The 11,688-nt window shown below is 68.8% G+C and overlaps 1 protein-coding gene across 5 annotated transcripts in view; it reads left to right on the top strand.

Moving 5' to 3' along the window:
- The first annotated feature begins 5,171 nt into the window (after nucleotides 1-5,171).
- The window catches only part of SBF1 (SET binding factor 1), a 77,868-nt gene continuing 71,351 nt past the window's right edge, over nucleotides 5,172-11,688 (top strand). For all 5 annotated transcript variants that reach the window (XM_074903616.1, XM_074903613.1, XM_074903615.1 and 2 more), the window contains exon 1: nucleotides 5,172-5,322. In XM_074903616.1, coding sequence (XP_074759717.1) covers nucleotides 5,268-5,322 — 55 coding nt within the window. In that variant the 5' untranslated portion in view covers nucleotides 5,172-5,267. The remainder of the gene's footprint in view (nucleotides 5,323-11,688) is intronic.

Genomic DNA, 11,688 nt, shown 5'->3' with positions numbered 1-11,688 from the left:
CCAGCTCCGCCCGCTGCTCCCCACTCTTGGGGGGCAAAGCCAGGCTGGAGGGGCAAGGCCGCGTCCTGCCTCCCTCCCTCCCAGCCCAGTACAGCCCAGTGCCCCCAGTTCATCCAGTCCCTGCTCCCCAGGCTGCCCAGCAGCCCTGTCCCTTGGGGGGGCAGCACCCCGGCCCCCCCCGGCGCTGCAGCGGCGCAGGGCAGGCGCCGCTGGCCGGGACGTGCGGCTGCACGCACCTTCTCCCGGGGCTGATGTCGGTTTGGTGTTTTGAAGCATCACATGGGGCCTTTTAAAACAATTACGGAATGTAAATCCGCAGAGGTCAGACCAGGCCCGGCCTTCCCCCGCGGCAGAACCAGCTCACCCAACCCGGGGGGGGCACGGGGGGGGGGGTGGCAGGCGTTGGGGCTCGGGGTGCTGCTCCTCCAGCCGGAGCTCAGCAGGGGGGGGCCCCACCAGCCCACCTCGTAGGGACCCCCCCACCCCTGCTTCATGCTCCAAGACAGGGTCTGGGTGTCCCCAGGGAAGGGGTGGGGAGTCCCCAGCACCCCAGGGTGCCCAGGTTGGGGTCCGCAGCTCAGGCGGGGGGTGCCTGCACCCCCTCCCCGCCCGCTCCCCCCACGGCGAGGGGCCGGGGGCCTCCGCGTGCTCGGAATCGCTGGGATTCTTCCGCATTATCAGGACACAAAGGCTTCAAACAGCCCGGCCCGCGCGGGGGATTTGCGGCAGCACCTGATCTCGGGGCGGGGGGGGCAGCGGGGACAGACACCCCCCCCCCCCCACCGAGCGGGGCTGCGGGCCCAGCGCCGGCCCAAAGCAGCACAGACCCCCTGCGCGTCTCCCCGCGGGGAATCTCCACGGCACGTCGGGGCCTCCTGCTCGGTCCGGGCTGGATCGTCCCGGAGGGGGCAAATCCGGCAGGAAAACACCGCGGCGGGCGGGGGCAGGTGGGGCCGGACACCCCGGCACGACCCGCGACCGCTGTCCCGGGCTCAGAGTGTCCCCACGGGCCCTGCTGGGGTGGGATGTCACCCCGCGGTGCGATGTCACCCCTCAGCCCTCTGGCACGCCGCCGCTCCTGAGGAAAGCCCCGGGGGGCTGGGGGTCCGGGCTGGAGTTCACCCCCCGGCGCCTCCAGCAGGTCCCGGTGCAGGGCGGTGTCAGCCGCTGCCACCCCGGGGCCAAACCCGGGTCACTGGGGTCAGCGAGCCTGGGCAGGGTGGGGGGGGAAGCTCTGGCTAATTAGTGTTTGCTTAATGGGGGTTATGGGGGGGAGCAGCCCTCTCTGCAGTTGCCCCTTCCCACGCTGCAGGGGGGGAGCGGGAGGCTGGGGCTTGGCTGGGACCCCCGGCCCCCCCCCCGGGTCTGGGGGCTGCCCTGGAGCAGGGGCAGGAGAGGGAGCGGGGAACGGGGCAGGGGCAGGGACAAGCCCCCCCCAGCTGCCCAGGCCCGCGGCCGAGCCCCGGGGGTCCCGCTGCCAGGGCAGAACCGTCTCCCTACGCCCCTCGGGGTTTCGCCGCTCCCGGGGCTGAGAAGGACCCCGGGTCCGGCCCCACCGCCCGGCCGGGCTGGAACTGGCCGCCGGCCCGTGGCCACCCCGGCAGAGCCCAGCGCCGCCGCTGCGTCCGGTAACTCGGTGCCCGAGCTCGGCCCGGGGCCGGGGCACGGCCAGACCCGCCCCGGGAGCGCCGCCCGGCCGTGCGGGGTCCCGCGGGGGCCGGCAGCCCCCGCCCGCTCCCGCTCTCCCGGAGCCTCCAGCCGTGGGAAGCAGCCGCGGAGTTTCAATGAGCTTAATCGCTCCTGGCTGCGGCCCCGGGGGGGGGCGGGGGCTGGGACCAGCAGCTCCGGGCTCCCGCTCGCCAAAAAAGCGCTTCGGGGCGGCGGCAGGTGCGTGGCAGAGGAGCGGGGAGGGCCGCACCCCCGCCACGGCCGGGAGGGGTGTGGAGGGGGCAGGAGCGGTGGCTGCGGGTCTCCGGGGCACCCGGGGCTTTCCTGCCCCCCGCACGGGCGCTGCTTCGCCCCAGGTCGTGGCGTCACCCCTCGGCATGGCAGAGCCCCCCGATCGTGTCTGAGCCCCCCCGTCACGGCAGAGCCCCCCGCGGGGTGGCTGAGCCCCCCCCTTCCTTCCACGGAGTGGAGCTGTGCGGGCACTGGGGGGTGCTGGGGGGAACTGGCTGGGAAACCCAAGTGAAGGGTTCGGGTGCTGGTAGCTGACAAGGGGGTGCAGGGCAGAGCCCCCCCCAGCTCCTCCCGGGGCAGGGCCCCCCCGCCGGGGCTGAGCTGAGGGCGCTGGGCGCTTTGCTGCGGGCAACAGCCACAAAGAGCTGGGAGAGGGGAGAAACGCGTCCGCTGGCCCTGTAACCACTGGGAGCGTCCCCAGTGTCCCCCATGTCTCCAGCATCTCCAGTGTTCCCAGGGTCCCCAGGGTTCCCAGTGCCCCCAGCATCCCCAGTGTCCCTGGCATCCCCAGTGCTCCCACCATCCCCAGAGTCCTCAGTGTCCCCAGCGCCCCACGGAGGGGCGCAGCTCCGAGGACAGCAGGCGAGGGCACTTCGCCACCGGTGAGACGGGACCCAGCCGGGGGTGCGGGGCCGGTGCTGCGGGGTCCCACGGCACGTGGGCTGGGGGTCCCAGGCGCGGATTGCCGGGGCCGGGGGCTGTGCTCAGGGTCCGTCCCTCCCCCCGCACCCGCTCCCGGCTCTGCCGTTCCCCGTGGGGGCAGCTCTGGGCCCCGGCCCCCGGGTGCAGCCTGGGCACCCCCTGCCACAGGGATGGGGACCTTGGTCCCCTGTCACCCACCCCAGAGGTTGTGGCCGTGCCGGGGGGACACCGCAGACAGGGAGCCGGGGCTGTGCACCGACCCCCGCGGCACCCTGGGAGGGTCCCGGCACACGCCCCTTCCACCCAGCACAGGGCGCGGCGCACCCCACGCACCCCCCACCCTTGGGTGCCCCCAGGGCAGCTCATCCCCATGTCCCGCTCCGGTCCCGCGTCCCCGCTGTCACCCGCTGCCCGTCCTGGCTCCCGGTGGGGGGCGGCTGCCTCGGCGCATCCCCTGGCCCCGTGCGTGGGGTGTGGGGACGTGGGGACACCCCACTGGGGAGGGACCCCCCGGCACAACGGCGCTGGAGGGCTGGCGGAGCCGCAGCAACCCCAGCGCAAACCCCGGAGAGGCCGAGGGCTGGGCACGGGCACGAGGACGCCCGCGGCCCGGTGCCACCGGGCACCCGCTGCCCCAGCACCGTGGGACCGGTGTCCCCGGGGGTCCCCGGTGCCCTGGGACCGTGGGTCTGTCCCGCGGTGGGGGCTGTGCCGCGGCACGGGGCTGCCCGGGAGCGGGCACTGGCCCGGCGTGGGGGGGCCGATGCCGGCGGCTCGTCCCGCCACGGCGCAGCGGAGGGCCCACGGCACCTCCCGCCGTGCCCAGGGGTCCCCCAACACCACCCGGGGTTCGCCCCGATTTACCCTCGGGGAGGGTGCCCCCCCCACCGCCCCGCACGTGGGGCGCGGTGCCGGTCCTGGCAGTGGGGCTCCGGGGGGACCCCGGGGGGGTTCCCGGCGTGGGGAGGGGGTCCCACGGAGCTGCTCGTGTCCCGCACACGGCGGCCGGTGACGGCGGGGAGGTGCCGGGGCCGTCGGGATGGCAGCACGGCGGGGACCCCGCGCCGTGGGGGGTGCCGGGGCCGTCCGTGCCCTGCACCCCGCGCACCCCGGGGGCACCGGGGAGGGGGAGATACCGTGTGCGGGGGGCTGGGGGCAGCTGCTGCCCGCCGGGCTTGGCACAGCCGGGCCGGGCCGGGCCGGCAGCTGCCTGCAGGCAGGGCCGAGCCGCGGCCGCCGCTGCCCATCGGTGCCCGGCGGTGCCGAGCTGCCCCCCCATCCCGCACGCACCCCACGTCCCGCTCCCGCGTGTGGGAGTGGGAACGGGGATTTGCTCCGATGAATCATCCCCCGCTGCGGCAGCGGCTGTGCCGCGGCCTGTGCCCGCCAGCCCCGCTCGCCGCCCTTCGGCCGCGGGCACCCACGCGGCGGGGCCTGGCCCGGGACCCCCGGCCAAGCGCCCCAGCACACGGGGGGGGCACGGGACCGGATGGGGCGGCCACGCCGGGAGTGGGGGCTGCCGCCGCAGGGCTGTGCGGGGCCACGCGGCCACCGGTGCCTCTGGCGAGCCGTGACCCCCCCGCTGTGCCGGGGCGACGGCAGGACGCGGGTGTCGGTGGGGGCTGTCGGCGGGACCCCCGGCCTCAGCACCCCGGTGGGCACCGGCACCGGCTGCCCGGAGGCCCGATCCTGGCCCTGGCCGCGCCGGCGGGGACTTGGCACCGTGTCCCCCCGCCACCTCCGGGGGCAAGGGACGGGGTCACTGCGCCCACAGATCCCAAATCTGCCGGGGCCCTGGGGGGTCCCGTCCTTCCCGGGGGGGGCTGTGCAAAACGGGAGGTGCATGGGCACCGCCGGGGGGTGCGCACCAGTGGGCCGAGTATCCATGGGGGCTGTGCACACTTGGGGGGGCTCGTGCACACATGGGTGGTCCCTGCACACGCTTGTCCCTGAACACCCAGGGGTCCCCGCGCGTGCCTGACTGTGCACACGTGTGTCTGTGCACACTGAGGGTGGTCCCTGCACACGCGTGTCGGTCTGTGCGCCCTTGGTCAGCCCCTGCACACGTGTGTCTGTGCACACTGGGAGTCCCTTTCCACACGTGTCGATGCACACCCGGGGGTCCCCGCACATGCCTGGTTGTGCACACACGTGTCAGCCCGTGCACAGCCGGGTGTCCCTGCGCACCTGAGGGGTCTGTGCACACTCAGTCGGCCGCCACACACGTGTGTCAGTCTGGCACCCCGGGGGTCCCTCCACACGCGTGTCCGTGCACACCAGGGTCCTTGCACGCGCCTGGCTGTGCACATGCGTGTTGGTCTGTGCACACCCGGGGGTCCCCGCACGCTCGGTTGGCCCCTCCACACGCGTGTCCCCGCACCCCGGGGGTCCCCGCACGCCCGTGGCCGCCCCCCCCCCCCCGCCGCGGGGGAACTCCCGTGCCTTAGCCCCGCCCCCGCCCGCCCGCCCCGCCCCTCCCGGCGCGCCCAATGGGCTGCGGGGTCCCGCCCCCCGCGGCGGCGCCGGCGCATGCGCAGTGCGGGCGGGCCCGGGCCGGCCGCGCGAGGGGGGCCAAGATGGCGGCGGTCGGCGGGAGGCGCGGGCGGGCGGGGAGCGCGGCGGCGGCGGCGGGGCTGTGAGCGCGGCGAGCGGCCGCCGCCCCCGCCATGGCCCGCCTGGCCGACTACTTCGTCCTGGTGGGCTACGACCCCGGCAAGCGCGGTGAGCGGCGGCGGGGCGCGGCGCGGGGCCGGCGGGGCGCGACCGCTGTCACCCGCCGCGGGGGAGGGGCGCGGGCGGCGCCGCGGCGGAGGGGGGATGTGAGGGGCGGGGAGGGGGGGACGGGCCCACGCGGGACCGCGGCGGCCGGCGGTGCGGGCCCGGGCCGGGGATGCGGGCCGCGCCCGCGCGACGTGGCGGGCGCCCGGCTGGGCCGGCGGGCGGGACCGGGGGCGGGGGGCCCGGCCGGTACCGGGGAGCGGCCGGCGGGGGCCTGCAGCCGGCGGGGCTGCCCCGTGGCGGGCAGGGCCCGGGCCGTTTCCCCCGGGCTGGTTACTCCCCTCACAGCGAGCCCGGGGGGAGAAGCCCCGGCGCTGGGGCTGCGCAGCTCCAGCGGGCCCGTCCCCGGGGTTCTCCACCGGCAGCCAGAATCGTTTGCGCGTAGTTCTGCCAAATTACAGTTTCGGTAATTTTAGGGCCTGCCCCCACCTCCAACCCTTCCCAGCCACCGTCGGGCCGTCACCGCTCCGGAAGCGGCGGCTGGCGTGGGTTTGGGGTGGGGGGGTTTCTGCGCCCCCCTCCGCCCCGAGCAGCCCACGGCCCCCTCGGGCGGGGACGCGGTGCCCTGCCCGGTGGGCTTCGGCTCACGCCGCTGCCTCGGAGCTCCCGACCCCCGGGTTTGGTTATAAACCTCGTCCGTCTGTCCCCGGCCCACGTCTGTGCTTGTCTTCAGGTGCTGGGGCGGGTTGTCTTGGTCACGGGGGTTTATTTGTTGGCGTTTTGGGGGCTTTTTCCGTCGTGCTTTCTTCTGCCTCACGTAGAAATGAGCTTTGCCAGCGTTATGAATGAGCTTAAATTTACCTAAAATCAGGACTTTCTTGCAGCATGCACACCGAGAGCGTCTATTCTGCGAGCTGCACGTTCGCAGAGGAGGAGGCCGTTGGCTGGGTTGTTGTCAGTGTGCGCTCGGAGCTGAGGAGGGGGGATCTGTTTCCTCGCAGCGCCCGTTTCGCCGGGGCTTTGAGTCTTCCTGGGGGGTCGTTGGGGCCGGGAGCCTCGTTACCGCTCTGAGCGGTCGTCGGGCCGCGAGCGCTGAGCGCAGACCCCGGCACCCGCCACCCATCCCTCCGCTCGCCGCTTCCCGAGCAGGCGGGCAGCCTGGAGCGGGGTGTTGAGGATTTTTGAAGTAGTGACTGATCACGTGGTGGGGTGTTTTGTTGTTGTTGTTATTATTATTATTATTATTATTATTGCAAGTGTCTTCTCATGCTGTCCCAGCACCCCGTAGCAGTGCAGCGGGCAGGAGTTGCTCCCCCCTCGGTGCCCTGGGGTCGGACTCTGCCTGCGGGAGGTGGGTGTCCCCCCTACCGGCAGCGGATGCTGTGGCCTCTCCGGGAGCGAGCGGCGGGCCGGGGCGATGCTTAGTGGCTGAACCGTCTTCGCCTCGCTTCTGAGGGCTGTCCCCGGGGCCTCTGAGCGCTTCCCTCTGCGCCCTCGCCTCGGCCTCCTGCGTCAAGCTGCGGCGGACGTCGGCAGCCTGGGAGCGGTGGCGGTCGGTAGCGGTTAGTGCCTGCCCGGCTGCCCTGCGGCTTGCGGAGCGCTGCGCTCTCGTGCTCCTTGTTTTGGGGCTCGGAAAGCTGAGTTTTAGAAGGGAACGATAAATGCCACACGTCTTCCCAGAGTCACCCGAGACTCGCTTAGGGAAGATGGACAGTGCTGCGAGGTGAAGTGGTTAATTGCAGCGAGGCGTTGAAGAGGAAGGAGCTCACAGTTAATGAGTTGTATTTCTCGGACTTATACGCTCCCTTTTTTAATTTTAAATCTCATCTGTAGTGTACAGGCCAGAGAACTGAGCTGAACATGCTCGTGTTTGGGCTAGTACAGACCTCGGCAAAACGTCCAGCTTTCACTCAAAAGCCAGTAGCGGGTTTTGGGAGTCTAAAAACCCACCCCCAGCCGTGGCGGTTGTCCCAGTAAAAACGTGTCTGTGTCTGCCCTGAACTGCCGCCGGCCTCGGGTGTGAGACCCTTGAACCAGGAGACGAAGGGAGGGGGCTATTAGCTCTGCTCCCAGCAGAGCACTCTTAGACTGAGGTCCTGTTCTAATTAGTGGTGTGGGGGAGCGTTTCAGCCCTTCCCGGGCTGTGTTTTGGCTGGGCAGAGCTGCTCGAGGTCTGCGGGGCTGCCGGCTCCCCGGGCCTGCGGGGGGTTTGTTGGGGTCGGCAGACGTGCAGCTGTCTTCTGTGAGGGGGGCAGGAGAGTGGCCAGGACACCGCGGGGACCTTCTGCTGCACAGCCCCAACCTCCCCGCTGCCGGGATCACCACACGGCCTTGCCAGGGTGAGGCACCCGGGGCTCGGGGTGTCCCCTGGCCAGCACCGCGTCGGTGCCTGTTCAGGCCAGTGACAGTGAGAGCAGGGCCCTTTCCCGTCCTGGTTTGTGGGTGCCCAGGTGCTCTCCCGAGCTGGGCACTGGGCAGTTTGAAGCCAGGTGTGTGTCCCAGCAATGTGCTGAGCCCTCCCCAGGATCCGTCCGCTAAGGATGCGAAGATCGATACTGGTTATTTGATTTTGGAGATCAGTGTGGCAATGCTGGCTCCCTGCCTGCTGTCCTGCTCCGTGTTCCCCCTCCCTGCAGGGAGCTTAGATAATGTTTGGAGGAAGGGCACGCCGCTCTCATCTGCCAGTGACTAATTGCTTTACAGGTTGGGTTGGTCTCGTTGTAGCCTGGGCTGCTGCCGCGGCTCTGCCGTGCTGTGCCGGCACCTCCCTGCCCGCTGTAAACAAACCAGGGCTGGGGGGGACCCGCACAGCAGCTGGGGCGGCTCGGCTGGGCTGGGTGGGACCCTTGGCACGGGCAGGGAGGGGGCTCTGCTCTGCCCGTGGCCTGGATGGGGGCACTGGGCAGAGACATGTTTGCGTGTGGCTGCCGAGGAGTTTGTGTGCCAGCAGGATTTGTGGTCGGTCAGGGAGGGGTTTGAGGTTGAGGATGGGAAAGGGGAAGCTCTGCCGGGGTGGGGGGACCTGAGGTAGCTCTGCATTGTCTCCAGAATCACAGACTGGTTTGGGTTGAAGGGATGTGAAAGCCCACCCAGTGCCACCCCCTGCCCCGGGCAGGGCCACCTTCCACCAGCCCAGGTTGCCCAAAGCCCCGTCCAGCCTGGCCTTGAACCCTTCCAGGGAGGGGGCAGCCACAGCTTCTCTGGGCAGCCTGTGCCAGGGCCTCACCCCCCTCACAGGGAACAATTTCTGCCTCAGATCCCATCTAAATCTCCCCTCTGTCCGTTTAACCCCGTTCCCCCTCGTCCTGTCCCTCCCCCTGATGACGAGTCCCCCCCCCTTTCCCGCAGCCCCTTTCAGCCCTGGGGGGCCGCTCTAAGGTCTCCCCGGAGCCTTCTCTCCTCCAGCTGAACCCCCCAACTCCCCCAGCCTGTCCTGACGAGGCGTTACCGTAGCTCAGTGCAGTTTTATGGGAACAAAACCGAAAGCGAGAGAGACGAGCTCGAGGGCTGGAGCGGGTTTGGCAGAGCGGCGGGGCTGGCTGGAGGCTCTGGGTGCCGCGGGGGAGGCCGGCAGCGCCCGCGGGGTTCGGGGTTTGCCCGGGTTCGCGGTTGGCATCGGCTCCGCTGCGGAGCGTCGCCTCCCCGCAGGGCCCCCCGCCCCGGCACACGCACCCCTGACGCAGAGTCACGGTGGCCGTGGAAGCAGTGTCTCTGCTGGCGTTGTGCTCGTCTGGAAGGATGAGGAACAGGACCGTTAACTTTCTCAAGAAACGTGTTGTCTGGCTGTGAAACCCGTGTCCTCGCGGGCAGCGCTCGGTCCTGCGGCCGGCCGGCGTGACCCTGAGCTGGGCCGGCGGCCGCCTGCTCGTCCTCCGGTCAGGGAGGTGGCACACGCAGCGGGGAGAGCTCCAGGTGCCTGACCCCGGCGTCCGTGTGTCCATGTGTCCGTGTGGCCGGGACCGTGCCCCGCGGCTGTGCACGGGAAATGGCTCTTTTCATATCTGAGTGTTTGTCATATTGTGCCGTGATTGCTCACATTATTCTCTGTAAATGGATGTTTTTAAGTCTCTTGGCTCTTACCGTGGATGCAGACAAATGAGTCCTTTGCAAAGCCAGGACTTCTGGCTGCTTTTTCCCTCGGGATCCGAGTGGTTTCTCTCCCTATCCCCCATCGCCTGCCTTGAGAGTCCAGATCGGCTCAATTTCAAACACGTTTAGCACGGATGAAGGGCTTATCTTAGAGTTTTCTAAACGGAGCGCTGAATGAGGCTCAGCCTCTTCCCTGTGGGGAGTTAGAAAACAAACAAACAAACAAAAATAGGGGGATTTAGAATACGTGCATTTCTGAATGAGCCATTGAGGATCTGCTGCTCTTTCTGGCTGGGTCCAGGTTGGCAGCTGCCCAGCCCCCCCCAGCCCTGGCATGTGTTGGGTGTTGCAGGTTCTGGCCAAACCTCTGAGGTCCCCCCCAGGTAAAACACAGCGGGGAGCAGGGAAAACCTCTCTCCTGGGTGACGGAGCTGAGCCCCCAGCTCAGGATCAGCTCGGGTTTTCCCCAGTGGATTATGAAGTTTGTTCGAAGCTCGGGATGTGCTGTTGGAGGCCCAGAGTGATGGCAGCCCCCGTGTCCCGCCAGTGTGTCCCCCTGCTCGCTGCACCCCCTCCTGACCCCAGGGGGTTCATTGCCCCAGCGGGGCGTCACAGTACCAGTGACGTGGTAGACATGGACCCCCCTGCAGTGCTTGCTGCTATATAATCCAAAAATGAGATGGCTGCTGGTTCCCGAGGCCTGGGAGGGTGCTGGGAGGGTGCTGGGAGGGTGCTGACGTGCTGCAGGAGGGCAGGGGCGGGTGTGGAGGATGCCGAGGCTGCTCAGGGGCCTTGGCTGAGCTGGGGAGGATGCAGCCGTTCCCGTCTCTGCGGTTGGACAGACTGCAGCGTTGTGCCACCTTCCGCGTGCTCCTGCCACACGGGCACGTAGCTCCTCAGAGCAGCCTCGCTGCCCCCGCGGTCGGGGCTGGGGTTTGGACGTGTTAATTCTGGTTTCTGAGCTTCTGTGGGAGGTAAAGTGGATGTTGAGAGGAAACTGCCTCCGTGCTTGGTGCTGTCTCTTTCCGTGAAGTCTTCTGACGCAGCTTCTGGCGGTGCAGGGCCCGTGCGGATGCTCTGAGGAACGCGGGCGCAGGCGTGATACGTCCTGTGCTCGCAGCTCCTCTGCCTCTCGGGCTTTTCTGTGCCGCCGGAGCCGATGCTTGGGGTGAGGAGCTGAAGCTGAAAGCCCCAGGAGCTGAAGTAAACCTGCTGGGCAGAGGAGAGCTCTTGCAGCTCATCCTGCTCCTGTCCCACCTGTATTCTGAGTTGATTTTCAGCCCGAGAGTGCCAGTCTTTGCAGCTGCAGGATGTCCATGCAGCTCTCGCTGGTGGGAGGCATTTCTAACTGGCAGTAAAAACACGCTTCGTTCCGTCGTGCGTGGACCTGGCCAAGTGACTCATCAGTTTGACTCAGCCCGGGTTCTTGTAATGCACACATCTAGCAAAAAAGAAACACCCCATACATTGAAATGCCTCCAGTGGTTGCTTACTGCGAGCGCTGTCTGCTGTTTAAATGTTTGCAGAGGGGATCTCGGCAAGAGAGGATGTAATCTCTGCACATGTGCAGGGCTGCCCCTCGCCTGTCGGGTCACCTGGCTGTGGGGAGGGAGCAGGGGCTGTCGCGGCCATGGCTGTGGATGGCCGTCGAAGGGGGTCACCCTACTCCTGGCAGCCGCCAGCCCCCACACCACCACGTCCCATCTGCACTGCTCAGTCTGGGAACTGCAGCTCCTCTGATCCCAGATGCTCCGTTTGTACTTGTTCTGTTCTCTTTGAACTTTTGCCCAGGAGGAGAAGCCCCGTGTGCTGCGAACCAGAAACCAGGGAGTCAGGTGCCTGGCAGTGACCTGGGATTAGCTCTGCCTTCGGCCAGCGGTGATGGATGGGGTGGTGGGTTTAGCCCCGCTGCCTTTGATCGGTGACCTCCAGTTTCCTTGAGGTGCTTTTGTACATCAGGAGAGATTAATCCCTCAGCCGCCGTAAGATTCATGAGACAGCAGGCCCTGAAAGCCATCGTTTGTGCTACATGGGCTCTGCTGCTGTTTCTCCATGGCCACCTAAGTCACAGAATCACCTGGGTTGGAAAAGCCCTTGCAGCTCCTCCAGCCCCACCATGACCCTCCCCCTGAGCGTTCCCAACTCCCCCAGATCCCTCAGCGCTGGCTCAGCCCGACTCTTCAACCCCTCCAGGGATCCCGGGGACTCCCCCCTGCCCTGGGCAGCCCATTCCAAGGCCCAACAGCCCCTTCTGCACAGAAATCCTTCCTCAGAGCCAGC

Source organism: Athene noctua, chromosome 3, assembly GCF_965140245.1.
Source record: "Athene noctua chromosome 3, bAthNoc1.hap1.1, whole genome shotgun sequence".
NCBI classification, from domain to species: Eukaryota; Metazoa; Chordata; class Aves; order Strigiformes; family Strigidae; genus Athene; species Athene noctua.
The sequence above is the reverse complement of the archived record's forward strand: the minus strand, read 5'-3'. Positions and strand labels throughout refer to the sequence as shown.